The 21,290-nt window shown below is 37.4% G+C and overlaps 1 protein-coding gene across 2 annotated transcripts in view; it reads right to left on the bottom strand.

The window, feature by feature from the left end:
- FIG4 (polyphosphoinositide phosphatase FIG4) overlaps nucleotides 1-21,120 on the bottom strand; it is a 136,075-nt gene extending 114,955 nt beyond the window's left edge. For both annotated transcript variants that reach the window (XM_085821610.1, XM_085821614.1), the window contains exons 1-2: nucleotides 20,884-21,120; nucleotides 20,213-20,311 (exon numbers count right to left, since the gene is read on the bottom strand). In XM_085821610.1, coding sequence (XP_085677736.1) covers nucleotides 20,213-20,311; nucleotides 20,884-20,958 — 174 coding nt within the window. In that variant the 5' untranslated portion in view covers nucleotides 20,959-21,120. The remainder of the gene's footprint in view (nucleotides 1-20,212; nucleotides 20,312-20,883) is intronic.
- Nucleotides 21,121-21,290: the final 170 nt, after the last annotated feature.

Here is a 21,290-nt window from a genome sequence, read left to right as displayed (position 1 = left end):
CACAGCCTTGAGGCACACCCTCTTCCTGTTGAAAAACATCCGAAAAAACAGAGCCAATTCTTACTTGAAAAATTCTAGCGTTCAGGAAATTCTGAATGAAAATTGGTAGGTTGCCGCGCAAGCCACTCTCGTGAAGATCGCGAAGTATACCGTATCTCCATGCCTTATCATAAGCTTTCTCTATATCGAAGAAAATTGAGACAAGGTGATTTTTTCTTACAAAAGCTTTTCGAATGGATGTCTCTAAGAGGAGCATGTTATCTACGGTTGTTCTCCCTTTTCGAAAACCGCTTTGATAAGGTGATATAATATTATTTTTTTCCAAGAAGTAGACTAGGCGGCTGTTTACCATCTTTTCAAACAGTTTGCAGAGGCAACTCGTAAGGGCAATTGGCCGATAGTTGGAGGGATTCCTTGGATCTTTCCCTGGCTTAGCAATAGGAATGACAACAGCTCTCCTCCATGCACTGGGAAAGGTACGCTCCTTCCACACCCTATTGTAAAGAGTGAGAAGGGCATTCAGTGACTTATAGGACAGATGCTTTAGCATTTCGTAATTCACGCCATCAAGACCCGGAGAAGACCTATGTGTCTGCAATAAAGCTCTCTTTAATTCCACCATAGTAAATGCTCTATTGTAAGGCTCAGATTTGGAAGAGTTGAATGCGATGGGATTTATTTCAGAGTGCTGCTTCATAGAGAAAAATGCAGGTGTATAGTTTCTGCTGGAAGAAACGGCAGCAAATGTCTCACCAATAGTATTCGCAATTTCCTCTATGGAGCTAATCACTCGGCCATCTTTTTCCAAAAAGGAAAGTGAGTGGTCTTTATATATGCCGCATGCTTTTCGAACTCTTTCCCAAACCCGCTTACTAGGCGTGGAGGATGTTATTGACGACACATATGAAATCCAGGAATCCCTCTGGCTCTGCCTTCTTACTTTTCGTGCATTTGCTTTGGCTCTTTTAAAGGCTATGAGGTTTCGCAGAGTCGGATATCTACGAAAAATACCCCATGCTTTTTTCTGTTTTTTCAGTGCTTCATGACAGTCGCGATTCCACCACGGTTTCGGATATTTTAGTATTTTTCCTGATGTTCTAGGAATCGAAAGCATAGCTGCCTGAATAATAGTATTAGTAACAGCTTCCACAGCGTCATCGATATGCACATCTTCTACCATTTCCTCTGTGAGCTCTGCGGAGGAAGAGAAGAGTTCCCAGTCTCCCCTGTCTAGTATAAACCGAGGGAGTCTCGACATGGGGTTTGCTCCTCTTCGTGCAAGAGATACAAAAATGGGATAATGATCGCTGTTGTACAGGTCATTTCCGACACTAAAAGTGCAAAATGGCAACAGAGACGGTGAACAGATGGCAAGGTCGAGAGCGTGAAATGTCCTTGAAGGCTCATGGAAGTAAGTATCCTGCCCATTATTCAGGAGACAAAGGCTATGATCTTCGATCATCTGCTCAATTTGTCTTCCTCGGCAATTTGTATCTTTACTACCCCAGAGCGGACTATGGCCGTTAAAATCTCCTATTATGATGAAAGGCTCAGGCAGCTGCTCTAGAAGACCATTTAAATCTTGCTGATCAATATGCTCATTTGGAGGCAAATACAGAGAAACGACTGTAACAACAATATCAAAATTTCTTTGAGTAGCGACAACTTGGAGGGATGTCGTCAAAGAAAGCACATTTGAGGGATAATCCAGTGAGGTGAGGAGACCTACACCTTCACTGGCACGCTCACCTGCAAGGTTATCTTTCCTGACGAAGGAAAACCTCCGAAGTTTTGCCTGTTGTTCTGGTTTTAGATTTGTTTCCTGTACTGCGAAGCATACAGGATGATAAGCATTAATTATGGCTTTGATGTCGAGCAAATTTCGGTGGAAACCGCGACAGTTCCATGAGACGAGGGTGGCCATTATGTCTGGTTTTTGTTCTTTCTGTGCTCGTTTGGTTTTTCGTGGAAGTAGATGCCTGAGAAATTCTAGACCCTCCTCCACTTCCATAGTGTCTGAATCCGCAGATTCAGAAATCATTTCGTCAAAAGAGCTATTGCTGGAACTTCTATTTTTATTTGATACTTTTTTAGTGGCAGTTTTGGGTTTACTTTGAATGACTGTTTCTTTATTTTGTATTAAATGAGTTGACTTTTCTGTTTTCTTGGTGGATGTAGTTGGTTGGGTTTTATTTGGTTTAGTCTGCGTGCCTATTGATGTTTGGGTGGCAATGCTACGTGTTGTTTTAACTGCACTGGCAAAAGATTTGTTTGATTGGAGCTGTGTGCTTTGAAATAGTTTTCTGGCTTCAGCATACGAGATGTTCCTGGTAACTTTAAGAGTCTGTACTTCTTTTTCGGATTTCCATTTTGGGCGTGAAAATGCTGGGTGCTGACCCTTGCAATTTATACACGAAGGCGCAGCGGTACAATTTTCGGAATCGTGGCCAATCTGTGAGCATCGGGCGCATGTGAGGCTGCCACGACAAGTCATCTGGCCGAAACGCTGGCACTGGAAACATCGCATAGGGTTAGGAATATAAGGTCTTACAGGAAGATTTAGATATCCGGCCTTAATATTCTTAGGCAGATCAGGCGTGTTGAAGGTAAGGATCACGTGTTTTGTATCGATCAACTTACCTTCCTTTCGCATCTTGATCCGCCTAGCACCACAGACATTTTGGTCAGCTAACTCGGAGACGAACTCTTCTTCTGTAACACACAGAAGGTCGATCTCCGAGATCACACCTCTACAAAAATTAAGTGTTTTGTGCGCTGACACAGTTATAGATATTTCTCCAAATTTGGTTTGTCCGGAAAGAGAAGCAGACTGGGTGGCCGACATGGTATCAATAAGCAGGTCTCCTGACCGGAGACGCTTTATGTTCCTTGGCTCACCTATACATGAATGTATATATTTGTTTACCAGAAAAGGAGACATCTTTTGCAGTTCACCAGAAGGACTAGAGATAACAAGGAAGCGCGGACAATCAGTAGACTCTTTGGTATTTGCATCGGTTCGGATCTTCTTGGTACTGGATTTGTCAATGATTTCAGTACTTTTGTCATTTTCATCGGTACGGGTCTTCTTGTTAATTGATTTATCAACAATTTCAATATCTTGGTTGGTGTCTTTTGAGTCAGGTTTTTTTAGAATAAATAGAGAAGCCATAATTGAAAGAGAAAAAATTCGGGTCCGACGGCCCCGCCCACCACGGAGCCCAACAAGGGAACACAGATTCCTGTGTTAGGGCTAGCCGGACCTATACGCAAACTGAAGCCCCACAGTCGGCTTTCCCGAAAGCAGGTACTCCCGAGAGCTTGACCCCAAGCCACTGACACAAGGACTAGTGACCAGCCGATTGACACCCGTGAGGACGACTAAGGTGCCTCCCGTTTAGCTGAAGCAGAGGCCAAAGTAGTGTGTTGGGGACAGTACCTCGCCCCTCAACTACCAGGACCCTCCTTTCCAGCGACACGGGTCTCCACGCACGGCAAACACGTGGGCAGTTTTCTCGCCACTCGAGAACTAGAGACAAGGTCTGTTCCAGTCTCTCGTGACGAGCCCCAAACTCCGTAGAGAGAAACCACGAGGGAGAAGGGAAAGGAAAAAGTACCAGCCAAGAGGAGAGGAGACGGAAAAGAGAATAGATCACTGGGGCTCCAGGATCGTGACACCCGTCTCACCAAGAAGATGATCCCCTGAAGGGCTAGGGTACCTCGGGATTGCCACACCCGTACTCACAAAAGTGAGCCCCCTGAGGGACCGACGAGTCCGGATTAACGACTTTTGACTGTATAAAGTTTCTTCATAATTAGTAAAAATATAAAGTTGCATGAAATAAGTTTTGCGGACTTCTTAGAGAAATATGCGAAAAACATCATTTAATGAAAAGTTTTTTTTTTTTTTTTTTTTTTTTTTTTTTTACCCCAGGTGGATCAAAAAGCAAAAATCAGTTAGGAAAGCAAAAATCACGATATATTTTAGGAGCATTAATATTTTTTTATTATTATCTTTTTTATTTACGTCTTAAAACAACTATTTCTGGCTCAGAAATTAATGACCTCAGATTTCCAGTTTTTACATTGCTTATAAATTAGGCCGTATCATTTTTATCTTAAACGTTAATTTATTAATGACAAAAATATGAAAAATACATATAATGTATGGGAACATATATTAACGGAACCTATTTATGTCTTAGAAAAGCTACGCAGTGGTGCCAAAATGAAAGAGAATAATGCGAAAAAGGATTTTATGAGTGAAAATCGCATCATTTTCCACTAAAACGTTTTAACTGATTTTTCTTTAATTGCGAAAATTATTGAAATATTGCAATAAAAGTGGGAGAATTCTTTTCCATTCGTCTGTGTAGTGAAAATTGTATTGTAATTCGTGTTCTTTCAGATGTTGAAATGCAACTTAAAACTATTAAGTCCAACGCTGCCATTGATATGCTTAATATTTTCAGTAATTAATTTATCGAAATTTACTTTTAGTTGTATGACGTAATTTTTATTATCATTATTATATTATTATTGATGATTTCCCGTACTGAATGCTCTGTGCAAAGGAAAAGTAGAATAAAAATTAAAATAAATTAAAAGCAAAAGTGTAAATTTTAAAGTTTCATTTCAAATAACAGCCCACTAGCGGCCGAGCGGTAAAGTCGCTGAACACTGGTAGTTCGGTCCGAGGTTCGAATCCCACGAACGGACTGGCTGCATGGGCGTTTTCGTGGTTTTCCCCATGTGTAATGTGTATATGAGCCAATTTCCCTTAGAAAGTCCTCTACGAAGGCATTCCTTCCCTTAGGCAGATAGCCCTCGAGACTTTGCTACAATCATACACACACACACTTTTTAATTTCAAATAACGATTAGAAAGTACCCCACGAAGGCGTTCTTACCCTTGGGCAAATATTCCTCGAGTGCTTTATTATATAATAATTAAATTCAGTTCCGTTTAAATAACATACAAATTATTGCGCATTACTGAATTCTAGGTTGAAATGTTTCATGTTCTTAAAATGAATTGTAATTTATTATATTTTTTCAAATGAAGGGAAATTAAAATATTTCTTTCAAAACAAATTTAATATCTTCAGAATTATCTTTTACAGAATGTGAATTTGTGAATTTTTGGTAGCTGAGTAATTTACGGGCTAAGAAACACCACAGCTATTCTCTTTCCTAAAGCAAATCAATTTACGAGTTCTATGCCTTCAGATTTAATTCTCGTTTAGGAATTTTAAAAAATTCTTAACCTGCACTTTATCTGCAATTTGAGAATATTTTGTAAATTTTGATATGAAAAATAGGATAAATATTGATTTACTCATTATTTCAAGTAAAAATATTCATCCATTCCATTTCCTCTCCCCATAAGTGAAGAAGAAGTCATGAATTTCGATAAATTTAAGGAAAAAAAATTAACTGGAATATTTGTCGCTTAATGTTTAAGCAACCAGAATGAAACTTTGTGTTCTTTATTGAAACACAGCAAAACCCGTTGAATTGGGATTGCAAAGGGAGTTGTTAATTTTGTCGCATAAAACATGCCCCTTTTTCTTTGACCTTGAATTCATTCAAACATCCCTAAGAAACGGGAAATCTCTCTTTTCTAAATGCGGTGTCATAAATTCTTTGCATTTCCTGGAAGAGGACACCATTTCAACATGTGGGTGGGGCAAAGTCCTTTCATGCCACGACTGCTTAACTTACGTCAATGATTTTGTGTCCTTAAGAAATGAAAGCATACATTCTGGAGTTAGCAATTGATACTTATGAATGATTTTTCCCTCCAGATTATTAGTCTAAAATAGAGAAAAAATCGATCCGCCTTTAACTTTGCCATTTTGGAATGTTTCATACTTCTAAAACCAACATTTTCCCGTCCCTATACCCTGCTTTCTGGTGCAACTGCACCGTCGTTTTTTACATTGTGAGAACCATACATTCAAACATTCTAGGTAATGTTGTTTCATCATAGTGCAAGAAACATACATACATTTATGCAGATTCTTCCTTATTTAATTTTTAAAAAAATAGTACAGGGTGAAATTATTTGGTGGCAACAATTTGAAAAGTGATACGCTGTTTATAGTGAACCACTGCAATACATGTTATATTAAATTCTAAAAATCATTCACATTAATAAATTCAATTTCAAGCTTAATATTAGTTCTGATTTTTGGACTTGGGTTTAATGGAAGTGCTAGTAACAGATTCAATATATGAACAAAATTAAACACTTCGGAATGACATATTGTAGCGAAAATCGCTCTTTTCGACCAAGCTCCTCATGGCTTAGCGGAGAAGGCGCAGGACTCGAAACCCATCAACGGCAAGATGCCTGATAATTGGCTTTTATGTAAATATCCTTGTTGTTAAGGTTAACTTATTTATGTAAATTTCCTTCTTATTCTTCCAGAACATTCCAAGTATGGAATGTTTCAGCATGTTCACCAGCTGTATATAAGTAGCTCTTCATTCAGTTCTAGTGAAGAAAAAGTCTTGAGTTTAGACTTGTACTTGCCTGTTCATTTGTAGGATTCCCTCATCTACGCGACAGTTTGGTGGAGGCGCCGGGTATTTCTCAGTTACTACGGCAGAGTTACGCCAAAGCCTGCGGATTCGAGGACTTCCTCCTGAGTTTGAGCTCTTACAGGATTCACATAAAAGATCGAGAAAGATGGTTGATGAGAAGGAAAAGCAGAATTCTCCAGCAGCCAGTTCCGCTTCAAGTAATATCGCACCAATACCGATTCTGACGTACCAACTATCCAGAAGCTCGTGTATATTCAGCGGGGATAGCCAAGAAGATACTAATAGATGGCTCAAGGACTTTTATCGAATCGCCAACTATAACCACTGTGATGATCAAATGTGTATGGCGAACGTCATTTTTTATCTTGGTGGAACTGCTCGACAGTGGTTCGATACTAATGAAGATACATTCACCAGTTGGACTGTTTTCAGGACTGCTTTTAAGAACACCTTTTCCCGAGCAGCTGATGTAAAACGCCAAGCTGAACGAGTACTACTCACACGCGCTCAGCAAATCAATGAGACGTCTGAAGCATACATTCAAGATGTTCTCGCTCTCTGCCGGAAAGCAAACCCATCTATGTCTGAAGACGAAAAAGTGGCCCATCTCATGAAAGGTATTGCTGAAGATTTGTACCTGGTCCTGTCGTCACAGGACTATGACAGCGTTGATGGCTTCGTGAAATGCTGCCTTCACATAGAAAGCCTTCGACGAAGACGTATCGCCTGATCACGATTCCAGAGGCTGCCTAATGTCTTCGCGGTGTCGGCCGATGCGGACGCCAGTGAACTAAGGTCTATAGTGCGCACCATCGTCAGGGAAGAGCTTCAGAAGGTCCTTACGCAAGTTCAGGGCTACACGGAAATAGAACCCGTAGCACCGAATGACATGGCATCTGTGGTCCGGGAAGAGGTTATAGAGGCACTGGCACCACTCACAGGAGCAGGGAGAAGCAAAAACACTACCCAATGTTCACTTCCAGTTAGGTCGCAACCAAGACGTGAAGCCAGCCAGAGAACTGCTCCACAACAAAGGACAGATCTGTGGAGGACTGATGATAATGTACCTCTCTGTTTTCATTGCGGACACCCAGGACATGTTCTGAGGTACTGTAGGGAAAGACGTCAGATGTTTGAAAATGCAAGAACCGCAAAGACGTCCAACCCTCGACGGGACAGGGATACTGAATCTACATATAGCTTCGACGACGAATATGCACAACCTAGTTCTTCCCGGATAAGGTGCAGTTCACCTTATCCGCGACGCTCTCTCAGGAGGTGAGGCCGCAGTTGAAGAAAATCCTCCGTCGTACACCACAGCCAAGTTGGAAAAGAATAACACTTTTATCACAGTGAACGGACAGTGTGTGAAAGCCCTTGTTGATTCGGGTGCTGATTATTCTGTCATATCCGAACAGTTACGTCGACAGCTAAATTCTCCTATGATTGCTGAGAATGGACCTGTATTGAAAACTGCCTGTGGTAAAACTGTAGCTGCCTCAGGACGCTGTGTATTGAAAGTTGATTTGAATGGGACTAAGAAGCCATTTGAATTCCTTGTGTTTCCTGAATGTAGTCATCAAATGATACTTGGATGGAACTTTTTCCGTGCCACCGATGCCGTTATCGATTGTGGAAATCAAGAACTTACACTTGCAGAAATCCTTCCAGACATTGAATATTTAAATAAGTCACAGCTCTCCTTGTTTGCCACAACCGATTATGTAATTGAAGCAAACACCGCAAAGCAAATATGTGCCTTGAATTCAGAGCTATGGGAAGCAGATGAAGCTATGACTGTTGGAAATAGAGTTCTTATGTGCGAAAAAGAACTATCGATACCAGCCTCTATTGTCACTATAGAGGATGGTTGTGGTAAATTATGGGTAATTAATTGTTCTCGACGAACCCAACTGATACCGAAAGGGATGAATGTCGGCTATTTAACGACCATAAAAAACGACGCTATTTGCTCCCTAAGTGATCAGGCTCCGGCAGGTTCCAAGGGTCATAGGCCCAGGAAAAGGTTATCTCAAGAAAACCTAAAAGAGATTTTTGATACTGATTTGACCACTGCTGAGGAAGACGAGCTATTGAGTCTACTAGATGAATTTAGTGACATTTTTGACTTTAACGGTATTGCGAAAAAATCCCGATGCAATTCGGTGAAGCACAAGATTGATAAAAGTGACAGTGCACCAATCAAACAAAGGCCATACCGTGTGTCAGCCACTGAGAGGCGTGTGATTGCAGACGAAGTGCAACGAATGCTAAAAGAAGATGTGATACAACCATCAGATAGTCCATGGTCATCTCCAGTCGTGCTTGTGAAGAAGAAAAATGGTGAATGGCATTTTTGTGTCGATTACAGAAAGTTGAACAAGGTAACTAAAAAGGACGTCTATCCGTTACCTCGCATCGATGATGCTTTGGACTGCCTGGCTGGTGCAAAACTTTTCTCTGTGATGGATCTAAAGTCAGGTTACTGGCAAATAGATGTTGATGATAAAGACAGAGAAAAGACAGCTTTTGTGACTCCAGATGGTCTCTATGAATTTAAAGTCATGCCGTTCGGATTATGCAATGCTCCAGCCACATTTCAACAGATGATGGACACGGTACTAAGAGGTCTCAAATGGAATATTTGTCTTTGCTACCTCGACGACATAATCGTGTACGCACCTAATTTCGAAGAACATCAAAAGCGTTTGAGGGAAATACTGAAATGTATCCAAAGAGCAGGACTGACGCTAAATTCCAAGAAATGTTCATTCGGCAAAAAGAAACTGACTATACTGGGACACTTAGTCGATCAACATGGGATATATCCCGATCCACAAAAGGTAGAGGCTGTAGCAAAGTTCCCTATTCCGAAAAATATCGCTGATGTCCGAAGTTTTCTGGGCTTGTGCTCCTACTACCGACGATTTATCTAAAATTTCGCAGATATCGCAAAGCCCCTGCATGACTTGTTGAAGAAAGATGCAAAATTTTCTTGGAACGCGTTACAGATTGAATCTTTCGCAACGCTCAAAAGGCTGCTGACCAGTGGCACTGTTTTGGGACATTTTATTCCAGATGCAGAAACCAGGATACATTCTGACGCTAGCGGCTATGGTATCGGTGCAGTACTGGTTCAGATCCAGGATGGCAAAGAAAGACCAATAGCCTATGCATCCAGGTCCCTTACTGCAGCTGAAAGGAACTATTCCACCACCGAAAAAGAATGCCTTGCCGTCATCTGGGCAATTAGTAAATTCAGGCCATACCTCTACGGAAAACCCTTCACGGTAGTCACAGATCACCACTCTTTATGTTGGCTGGCCAACATTAAGGATCCATCCGGAAGACTTGCAAGGTGGGCTCTCAGGTTGCAGGAGTACGACATAAATATTGTCTACTAGAGCGGTCGGAAACACTCCGATGCAGATTCACTGTCAAGGAAGCCTCTTGTAGAACCAATAATTGAGAACAATGAAGACATCCCTTTCTTTGCAGCAATCGTAGATTACGGAAAAGAGCAGCAGAAGGACAAACGATTGAAATCCATCATTACAACTCTCAAGAGAGGTGACGCATATCAAAATTATCAAATAAAAAATGGTATACTGTACAAAAGAAGCTATGATCCTATGGGACAGCAGTGGCTCTTGGTGGTACCAAAGCAACTTCGTAACGAGGTTCTAAGAAGTCTTCATGATGCTCCAACCGCTGGCCATCTCGGATTTGCTAAAACGTACGACCGAATAAGGAGGAAGTACCATTGGCTAGGGCTATATGGAAGCACACGGCGGTATGTATCACACTGCCGAGAATGCCAAAGACGGAAATCACCGCCGCATTGTCCACCAGGACAACTTCATCCTATAAAACCTCCTGACACACCGTTTACCAAAATTGGAATAGATCTACTTGGACGCTTTCCTGTTACTCGAAATGGGAACCAGTGGATTATAGTTTGCACAGATTACCTTACCAGATTTGCAGTCACAAAGGCAATACCGACAGCTGAGGGCACCGAAATTGCCAAGTTTATAGTTGAAGAAATTGTACTGAAGCATGGTGCCCCCAAAGAAATGATAAGTGACCGAGGACGGAATTTCCTATCCAATGTTGTTAAAGAAGTAATTCATCTACGCAAGACGTCTCATCTGCTGACGACTGCTTACCACCCTCAGACCAATGGCTTAACTGAAAGATTCAATAAAACATTGGCAGACTTGTCCATGTACGTAGGCGTTGAACAGAAAAATTGGGATACTATTCTACCATTTGTAACCTATGCCTACAATTCAGCCAAACAAGACACAACGGGATTCAGCCCATTCTTTCTCATTTATGGCAGAGATATCCAGACTCCTCTCGACGTAATTTTCCCATACAATATATCGAAGATCCCGAATACAGTATCGAAGATCCCGAAGATAGTTATGTGCAACATCTGATCACTAGAGCTGAAGAAGCTAGACAGCTTGCAAAACTCCATATTCTTAAAGCGCAAACCACAGACAAGCGCCGATATGACGAGAGACATCGACCTGTCAGCTACAACATCAGAGACTTTGTCTGGGTCTTCACTCCAGTACGAAAGGTTTTGTTATCTGAAAAGCTCCTAAGACGTTACTTTGGACCGTATCGAATAACACGACAGCTCTCTGACGTGACGTACGAAGTAGAAAGTATGGAACAAAATAAGAAACGACGGAATTCAAAAGACATCATTCACGTGTTGAGGTTGAAGCCCTATCTTGATCCGAAAGTACAACTAGATGATGAAAGAAAGCCCAATATTTCCAGGAGACCTGTTACAAGAAGCCAGACCAGATCGCAGCGGGACGCTGCTTCTTCCTAAGATGATGAAAAGAAGGGAGGAAATGTAGCGAAAATCGCTCTTTTCGACCGAGCTCCTCATAGCTTAGCGGAGAAGGCGCAGGACTCGAAACCTGAAAGTACCAGGTTCGAAACCCAGCAACAGCAAGATGCCTGATAATTGGCTTTTATGTAAATATCCTTGTTGTTAAGGTTAACTTATTTATGTAAATTTCCTTCTTATTCTTCATCATCATTCATTCAGCATGTTTACCAGCTGTATATAAGTAGCTCTTCATTCAGTTCTAGTGAATAAAAAGTCTTGAGTTTAGACTTGTACTTGCCTGTTCATTCCCTCATCTACGCGACAATATTATGAAAATTTCGAACTGCAAATAATATACCACATTTCTTCTTAATTTGAAAAGGCCATTCGAAATTAAGTACCAGAATCCTGTCTAGTTACTTCTTTATTTATACTTAGAAAATGTGTCTATTAATTATTCGATCATAATAACAAAGTATACAGAAATAAATTAATATACAAAATAATTACATTATAATAAATAGTTACAATTAATTTCCACTTCCACCTCCTGTTGAATTGGGATTGCAAAGGGAGAAACCTTTCCTTCAGGGGGTCGCCTTTAAAAATTTTCAGGTAAGAAACTAAGAAATACAAAGGAACTTTTCCTATTTTCTGCTGACTCCTATGACTGAACTGAGGTAGGTCACGAAGTTACTATTTCATAGTCGAATGATGGAATATTAACTTTTGCAAACACTGAATTTAACTGTTTCATGTGCTTCCAAGGGCCCCTTTTCTGCGTCTTATACGGAACTGCGTTACTGCACCATATAGGAAAAGGGCCCTTAAAAACTTAAAAGAAGACGAAGTCTATTATATTAAAATAAGAATTCATAGTAGTACAAACTCTAAAAATAAAAATGAAAAGCAAAAGGGGAAAAAATACAAAAAAATACTTTTAAGTTTAAACATGTAAATGTAGTTCAGCAGGACATTTAAGGGCCCCCTAAACCTTCGGGCCCCTATGCGACGGCATTCCTTGCATACCCTTATTTACGCCACTGCATATATATATATAACTGTTACTATAGCTCTCAATTATCTTCACTTTTAGCTCAATAAACAGTACTTTACATAACACCAGAAAAAGTAGTCATATGAGATAATATAGTTACAAAATAACATATAGTTAAAGGAGGAATACAAAAAAATAGCTATTTTGTCTCAGTCTCGCTCGATCCTGATTAAAAATTTTTAGGAAAAAAGCCTTTTCTTTTTTGCTACTTTTGCAGCCAACTTTTCTAATTTCCGTTTGCGAGCTTGTCTCAATTTCTTTTCAGCAGCTTTTATAGAATCCATTGATACTTTTTTATTTTCTGCAGTGTTTAATTGCTTTTTTTTTTTTTTTTTTTTTTTTTTTTTTTTTTTAGATTCACGCTCTTCCTTTTATATCTCTAGCTCTTCTTTGTACAGTTTATGAGCATTTCTTAAATTTTTACATAGAGTTCGTGTATTGGAGAATGCAAGTAGTTATCCGTAAGTCCGACAGATGGCGCCAGCACCGATCGCTGAAATTATTGAAGTCAGCTCTCGTTTGACGGTTGCTTGCTCTTCTTTGATTGGATATTCGTAAGCATCTAGTTCCGCCTTTCCACATAAGCCCCACCTACTTCGCCTTGATGTGAAACAACATATTTCGCGATCTCGGCTCAGGCAAACTCGAAAAGTTCGCAGCAGGGGGTGACCGCGTTTGATCGTTAACCCGGCGTAATATTATACGATAGCATGATGTAAAGTTTTTTTACAAAGAAAAGAGGAAGAGAGAGAGCACAGGGGCGTAGCTAGAGTTTCCAGCGCCCGGGGCAACTGAAGAATTTGCGCCCCTTTCTGTGTGCCAAGGATGGAAAACATTTCATTAAAAAATTTCGTAGCATCAATTTGGCGCCTCTTGGATGCTGCGCCCGGGGACAGATGTCCCCCCTTGCCCCACCCTAGCTACGCCACTGAGAGAGCATGTCCGCCATTTACCCCCCCCCACACACACACACACACATTTGCCGGTCGCGATTTCTCAACGGTTCTGCATCGATCTAAGAAACAACCCGGGTGACGTTCAAAAAAGCGAAATTCCTCACAATAAGGTATAAACAGAATGCCTTTTTGTTCAAAAATTTGCAAATTTGTAAGAGAAAAATTAACTATGTTAAATTTCCAAAAACAAAATTCCATTTGTTTACATTTAAAAATGAGCACAGATTACAGGCATTCATGGATTATCATAGTTCTTCTCTATATCTGTAGATAGTAATAGTTTTTGTGTCATTAGAGGGTTTTATCCAAGCCATGACGTTCCATTTTTGATCATGAATAGCTAAAAATGTTAATTATGCTGCAGAAATACATTATGCATAGCTGTGAAAGTTTGAAATCCTGAAAAAAGAATTATTTTGAATAAAAAATTGACATCAAGATAAAAAGAGAGAAAATTTTCCATTTCCAGAACTTTTGTATGGAAACAAGACTCATTCAACAAATAAATGAATAAACTGTTCATATATATTGAAAAACTATTTAATAAAACAATCAATAATTGTAAAACAAGTATTACTATATTTTAAATCTAATTAAAATAATACTTTTTATTAAAGTTTCTCCCTCATCAAAATTAGTGAATACCCACACTAGAACATACAAATTTTAAATATTGTGCTTTTTATTTCAACAAGGAAACATTAGTGAAAGACCAAAACATATAAAATACTAACATTTTCTGTTTTTATTACATCATTTTTTTATATCTCATTTTTGAAAATATATTTATTTTAATGAAACAGATTAAATCATTAACTTTAAGCTAAAGCAAAGAAGACAAAAAACAATTTTCCTTGTTGGCTACTATTTAAAAAATATAAATTAATCCAATTTTAAAATGCACTTCTTTTTATCAAAAGTTAATGCCATCAAAAACACAAAGACACACACACACACACAAAAAAAAAAAAAAAAAAAAAAAAAAAAATCACGTGCGACATTACTACGTGAGTAATTAATACAATTATCATGTTTAACTCTTTGAAGACATAACGCCCCCAGACGGCTCTTCATTCAAACAACTGCAACTGCCCAAAATTGAGATGTTCTTTCTTCTTTCCTCTAAGCTATGCAGTAGCAAGTTTCCCAAATGCATTGTACCAGTTTAATTGCAGACAGCTTGCCCTAAAAGGATTTATTTGTGGTTTCTTATCTTTATTTGTTAGGCAGTAGAAGGGATGTGATTTACCTTTTTGTGCTTTAATGCAGGGGAAGGGGAGGAAACTACCGTGAATCCTCTAAAGGCATTTCTGGCACTTCGGTATTTCAAGCATACAGGTTAGCGAAGGCCTCAGTTTTCAAAGAGTTATCAGTTATTGATAAAAAATTGCTAATAAATTAAGTTGCCCCAGAGCTCACCATAGCCTAGGTCTGGTACTCCTAAATTTTTGAGATACATATCAATTCTAGCCCAAGTGTACTGCAGCTCTGAAATGAAAGGGCTCAGGTACTTCTAAACTAAAATTTCAGTGGAAAATCCTTTGAATTTAAAAAGCCTTGTTTTAATAATATGTCTGACTTAAAAACCAACTTTAACTTCTGAATGCATGCCTATCTTTCTCTGCAAAACAAACACTTTGATGAAAACTGAAAGGACAAAACAGCCCCTACCCACATGTCAAAAGGCTTATTCTCCAAAAAGTACAATGAATTTATGAGAGTGGGTAAATTTTCGTTCTCAGTAGAACTAGAAGTGGAACTTTTTTGAAGGATGTAATTAAATATGGGAAATGAAAATTGTCACTTGTACAGAACTTTAATTTTTATCTCAGTTAACAGCCACAATTTGAGGAAAATTTTTTTATCCCCTTCATATTCTACTTGACAGATAGAGTTTTATTGCCAGTAAGCCTTGGCCAGAAAATGTTGGACTCTTCATTTTTACACCTACATATTTCCATTAAAATTTCTCATGGCTTTGCTTTTTCATTCAAAAATTTCTTCCCCCATACAACCCCCTCTCATTCTCTCCTCCTCGATATCCCTTCTCCCAAATCACTGTTAAATATTCTCCACCTCAACTGATGGGTTATCCCTCCAAAAGCATCGGCTTACCCCTGTTTGCTCTGTTCTTGATGAAAAATAAAAATGTTTCTTACTTCTTTACATAAAATATTCACTATAATAATATAGTGTGATTAACTGTATTTTATGCTGTATTGAACTCCATGTGCAATACTCTAAAATTTTAAGTTATTTGATAACTACCTACCTATTTAAAACATTTTTGGGACATTATGAGATAAATTAGAATTACATAATGCTTGCTTAATTTCTTTATAATAATTTTAAGCCTTTTACTACAATAATGAAAATTTTTAAAATGTTAAAGATGTAATTATCTATTGAGGCAAACATTCAAACAGATTCTGAAATTTAAGTAGTACCCTTAAAGAGAAAGGCCTCTTTGAACTGTTTCTTCTATGATGCAGCAAAATAATTTCAGTTTTAAAGCAATATATTGTTACAGTGGTTTTCATCAAGTGACTCATGAATTATGATTTAAATTTATTATATTACTAGGCATTTATTAAATAGATTTTTAATTTTAGCTCAAAAGGGAAGTATTTTTACATAAGCTACTAAAACTGTTGTGATGACTTATTAATAGTTATATCTAAGTTTCATCGAACCTTGTTCTAGATATAGCCTGCACAGACAAAGTTTTATTATACATATTTTAGGAATAAAGAAATAATATGATAATAATTAAGAAGATGAATATATATCTGATTTGATATTTAATTTAAAACAGAATTTTAATTAAAATATTACTATGATTGCAATGGCTATTTTTGAGAAAAATTAGGTTTTCATTAATTGTAGGGAACACGAAAACTATCAACCTAGCAGGAAAATTATCTTCATTGAATGCCTTTTACTGGAAACTGATTTGTCATCATGTTTATTCACAAGAAAAATCCAGAGTAATGAGTTTTTTTGGTTAAGAAGTTACTTTGCAGAAAGATATAAAATACTAACATATACATAAATTTTTCCAAAGCAAGATTACATTTAAGATATTATTGCTTTAAACTCGAGCAGATAAAAATAAATTTTCAGCTTCCTAATCCATTACTATGAGTTTTAAACATGATAATAGTATTCATCTACTAAAATTAATTTTTTCCACAAGTGTTCAAATTGCAATTTCCAAAAATGTTACATTGCACTGACCAAATAATTCGTTTCTCCCACCACCACCACAAAAAAAGATAGTAGACTCTCTTTTAATTAAAAGTGCCACTTTAAATATATATATATATATATATATTAAGTGTTTAATTGCAGGAAGTCTAATGGAAGTGTGAGGATGTTATTCAACAAATAAAACAAACAAAAGATTTAACAAACACATTATTTCATTTTATTTTTTATTTATTACATAGAAGCAGCAACCTAATATTGACAGGCAAACAACATTAGATGCTTTTGTCACAAAAAGGTAATTACAGAGAGCCAATGATTTTGATTTAATTTTCTCTTAGAATCATCTGTGCTTTTTCATTTATCTTTACAAACGCTTCTTTCATTTTTCTTTTGTTAGTTGCACATTACTGTTGTATTATTTATTTCGTTCTGTTTCTCTTTGCCACGATTGCCTTAATATTTTTTTTGAAACTAAATTTTAATTATTTTTGGTGAAATAAAATAAAATACACCAAACGCCACCCAAACATACTGATTGTTTACGCGTGACTGTCTACAAGATGACTTTGCCACTTGGCAAAATAAAATACAACAAACACTACCCGAACACAATGACTTACTATCAGATGGCCTTGCCACGCAACACAGGATTCTGCATGCACACAAAGCTTTGACATCACCAAAATTTTGCTGCTTTAACATGTAACTATGTGTATACCCTTTGTCCAATTAAAATTTGTGTGTTTGCTAATGTGCTTTTTCATCTATCTAATGATGTTTTTATATTGATTGTAACATTTGCAATTTCGAAGATATAAGCATTTACGCACACTTTAAATAGAGTCTTAATTTTTGCTTTCCTATCACCATTATGAAAGAATGTAAGGTACTTACGTATTAACGCAACCAGGCCAAAATTCGCATAAATCGCCAAATTTGGCGACCCTACTTACGGCAACCCTACGTGTGTGAAAATAGACGAAAGTTTATTTGTAAAAAGAAAAAATAACACTGGGCGTGTACTACCACAGCAATGGGTTTTCGGCGGAATTTGCCGAGAAAAGAAAGAGACTTTTTTGGTTACTGTACCTAACAGAAGCGCCGTTACCCTCATGGAAAAAATTTGCGAAAATATCAAGGAAGGAAGCATCATTTATTCGGATTGCTGGAAAGGACACAATACAAGTGAATTCGAAAATGCTGGATTTCTGCATGGAACTGTTAATCACAAATATAACTTTGTGGATCCCAACACGGGCGTTCACACACAACATGTAGAGCGCATGTGGGGCTCAGCCAAATGGCACAACAAAAAACAGAGAGGAACAGCCCGTCATCATCTTGACTCATACCTTATCGAATTTATATAGCGCCAAGCTCAAGCTGTTAATGGCGAAGACGGTTTTCAATCAGTGCTAAAAGCAATAGCCAAATGATTTCCGCCGAAAAAATAATTCTGCAACTTATTCAAATTCGAAACCGGAAGGGTTTAATTGCTATTTTATGTTTTAAAACAAAATAATATAAAAAAACTGTATTAAAAATTATCTGTAATTAATAAATGTACATTTTCTTTCTATTCATACTTTTTTACTCAAACTTACAAATCGCGCCAACCTGGTTGCGATAATACGTAAGTACTGAATGTAATCCTACATTAAAAACTCATACAAACCATTCCCGAAATGTTACACTGCATTTTTGACATTAAAATGAGAGAAGATATAAATGGGGAAAAAATAATAATGCCCTATTATTACATAAAAATAAGCATATGAAGCTTAATTTATGAAAAGGGTGATGCTATTGCACTTATTTAAGTATGGTATGGAGTAGATACCCTTGCTTTTGTTATTCCTTACCTAAAATTGTGTATACAGTAAGACCCCGCTTAACGCTGTTTCGGTTTAGCGCTCTTTTATTTCAACCCGGGAATTCCACGAAATCGCTCGCAGCATACGGGGATTCCACGAAATATTATGCAGCGATAGGTTTCAAATACATATCCGAAAGAGTGTACTTGTATTTCTTGTTTGGTGCGGTATTGTACAGACATATTTTGAAGAGGTAAATGTGGAAGATGTCGAAGAAATAATTCAAGAAGCAGCGGCTAGTCTTTCTAATGATGAGCTCAAGGAATTAACTGAACAAGAAGAAAACAAAAATGTTGACAGCAGTGATTCAGAAGAAGAGCAAAAAGAACTTTCGATGGCGTTTGTAAAAAGGAGTTTGTCTACCATAACTGAAATAATGGATCAATTCATTGAAAATGATCCGAATTTTGACAGGAGCTCAAAAGTAAGGCGTGGTGTTAGAGATGCTCTATCCGTTTATGAAGAACTTTTAAGAGAACAACGCAAAAGAAAAAGGCAAACAACATTAGATGCTTTTGTCACAAAAAGGCAAAACACTGAAAATGCGGAAGGCTAACTAAATATGACTGACTTAGAATTTTAATTTTTTTTTTTTAAGAATATTCGTTTTGTTATTTATATTTTGTTTTTATTTTTGCAAGAAATAATAATGTGGTATTAATTTGGGCTTTAAGAAATAAATGTTTGGTTTTATTTTTATTAAAAAAACATACTTTTTAAATTTAATACCTAACCAATTTCCTAGCCATCTTCCCCTAACCCCAATATTTACATGTAAAGATAGCCTCGTTTAGTGCTGTTTCGCATTACGCTCTACTTTGATGGAACGTATCCCCCGCGTTAAGCGGGGTCTTACTATAATATGTAAATAAATACATATCTAAATTAAGATTAAAAAGTACAATATAAAAAATAGCTAAGGAAGATGTTTTAACACTCATTAATCAAAATTCATTAAAAATAATTTTTTCGTTATTACAGACATTAATAAAAGCTAGTGATATGAAAATGGTGGTAATAATTAAAGAGATAAGAAATGAAAGCATAGACAGAAATAAACTCCCATCTCACTCCCCCCCCCCAATCTGGCTGAGATTAGAAGGATAAAGGAGAAATTGGTGAAAGGATACTCATTTGTAGGTGACAAGGAGGAAGGCAGATTGGGCGAAATGTCATTTTGGATAGAAGAATGATGTAACCAAATTTCCTTAGAAACTCTAATACTGTTTCTATCATTCTTTCTATTATCATGAGTGGAGCTTTAACTGTTTTACCTTTTTTCATTGGTGTGCTGGGAAAAGAAAGATCTTTGTTTCTATCATGCCCTGAAGTAGTCTCACATTGTTAATTCATGGCTTAAATTTAGATGGAACTTTTTCTATGTCTTCTTATGTAATTATAATTGCAACCACAACCCTAAATAAAGATCAGCTGTAGAACTTTATTTTATTATTTTCAATTCACCATTCATTTATTAAATTTTTACTTATCTCTTTACATTGTATAAATTTTAAATTTTAACCATTTAATATTTCAATTATTAATTATTTTTACAGTTATTTTATTTATTTATCCCTCTTTCCTGACAGCCTTCCAAAGGCTTCTGGCACATCTAATTTCAGAAATGAAGCCCTGTACATGACTGTAAAACCTTCCAAGAATCGCTGTGAAGATGTTAATTAAATGAAACTTAATGATTTTAATTACATACCTTATCATCAACAACGTTCAATTCTTTTGATTCAGTACGGTCAACTTTCAGCACTCGAAACTTACTTTCTGTATTATTACAGCCCACTAAGTAATATCTCTGAAAAATAAAAAGTCTTAATTAATTTACGATAATAAATTCTTTCATTATGACAAATTTAGGACAACAGAACATCATCACAATATTCATATTAATTACATCCCGGCACTGAACTATATAACACTTTTTTTCTTAGTTATTAAGAATGATACTTTTCCATTTTGCACTTCCCATGCATGGCCAACCAGATGGAATAGTAGTTAGTGAATCTGATTCCGGTACTGAAGGGGCCAAGAATCCCGGAAAGGTATGGATGCGTATAAATGTATTGCCTCAGGCCACCTCGCAGAGTACTCTCCCTCAAAATTGGTGTAGAATTCCAATCTCCTTGACGTTCTGCCAACAAAATATGGACTCGAAAACAAATAAACCAACTTGGTATTTTTAAATACACCCAGAATGCGTGGTACAATAAAATACTGTAAATACACAAATAAATATATTAAATTTAACACATACACGTAGATGGTTTAGTCTCTGGATGGCGCTATCACTGGGTCACGACGCCGACGCAAGTAAAAGCAAGGCAGGTGCATAATGAAAAAGTACCCAAGTACATTTAAATCGTTTACCCCTTTTGTTTTATACAGTATGATCTTCTGAACGAGAGTGACAATTGGCTGAGCAACAGTCGATTTATTGGCCATAGCTAATTTATGCGATATGGAGGTATAAAACAAAAATTATATATGAAGAAATATACAATAATACAGAACTTGGGTCTTCATCATTAGGTTTAATCCTATTATCCGGTGCACAGGGGATTTGGCTACTTTTGGCGACTTTATGATGAGCAGTAAGGAAGCACTTCCGGAGAGAACCCGGTGAATGTAAACATTGCCAAATTTGGCGATAATAGTTAAAATCTGGTAACCCAGAGGATTCAACCTAATCGCTTGTTGCAGCCATTCATCTTGCGTCCATTTTGTTTCGTTATCACTGTGCCCCTTCGCATTTGCAGATTTCTGTTATTCTTCTT

Source organism: Stegodyphus dumicola, chromosome 1 (genome assembly GCF_044657685.1).
Source record: "Stegodyphus dumicola isolate Sdum_Otavi_A_Nest chromosome 1, ASM4465768v1".
Classification (NCBI taxonomy): Eukaryota; Metazoa; Arthropoda; class Arachnida; order Araneae; family Eresidae; genus Stegodyphus; species Stegodyphus dumicola.
Note: the sequence above shows the minus strand (reverse complement) of the source record. Positions and strands in the feature narration are given on the sequence as shown.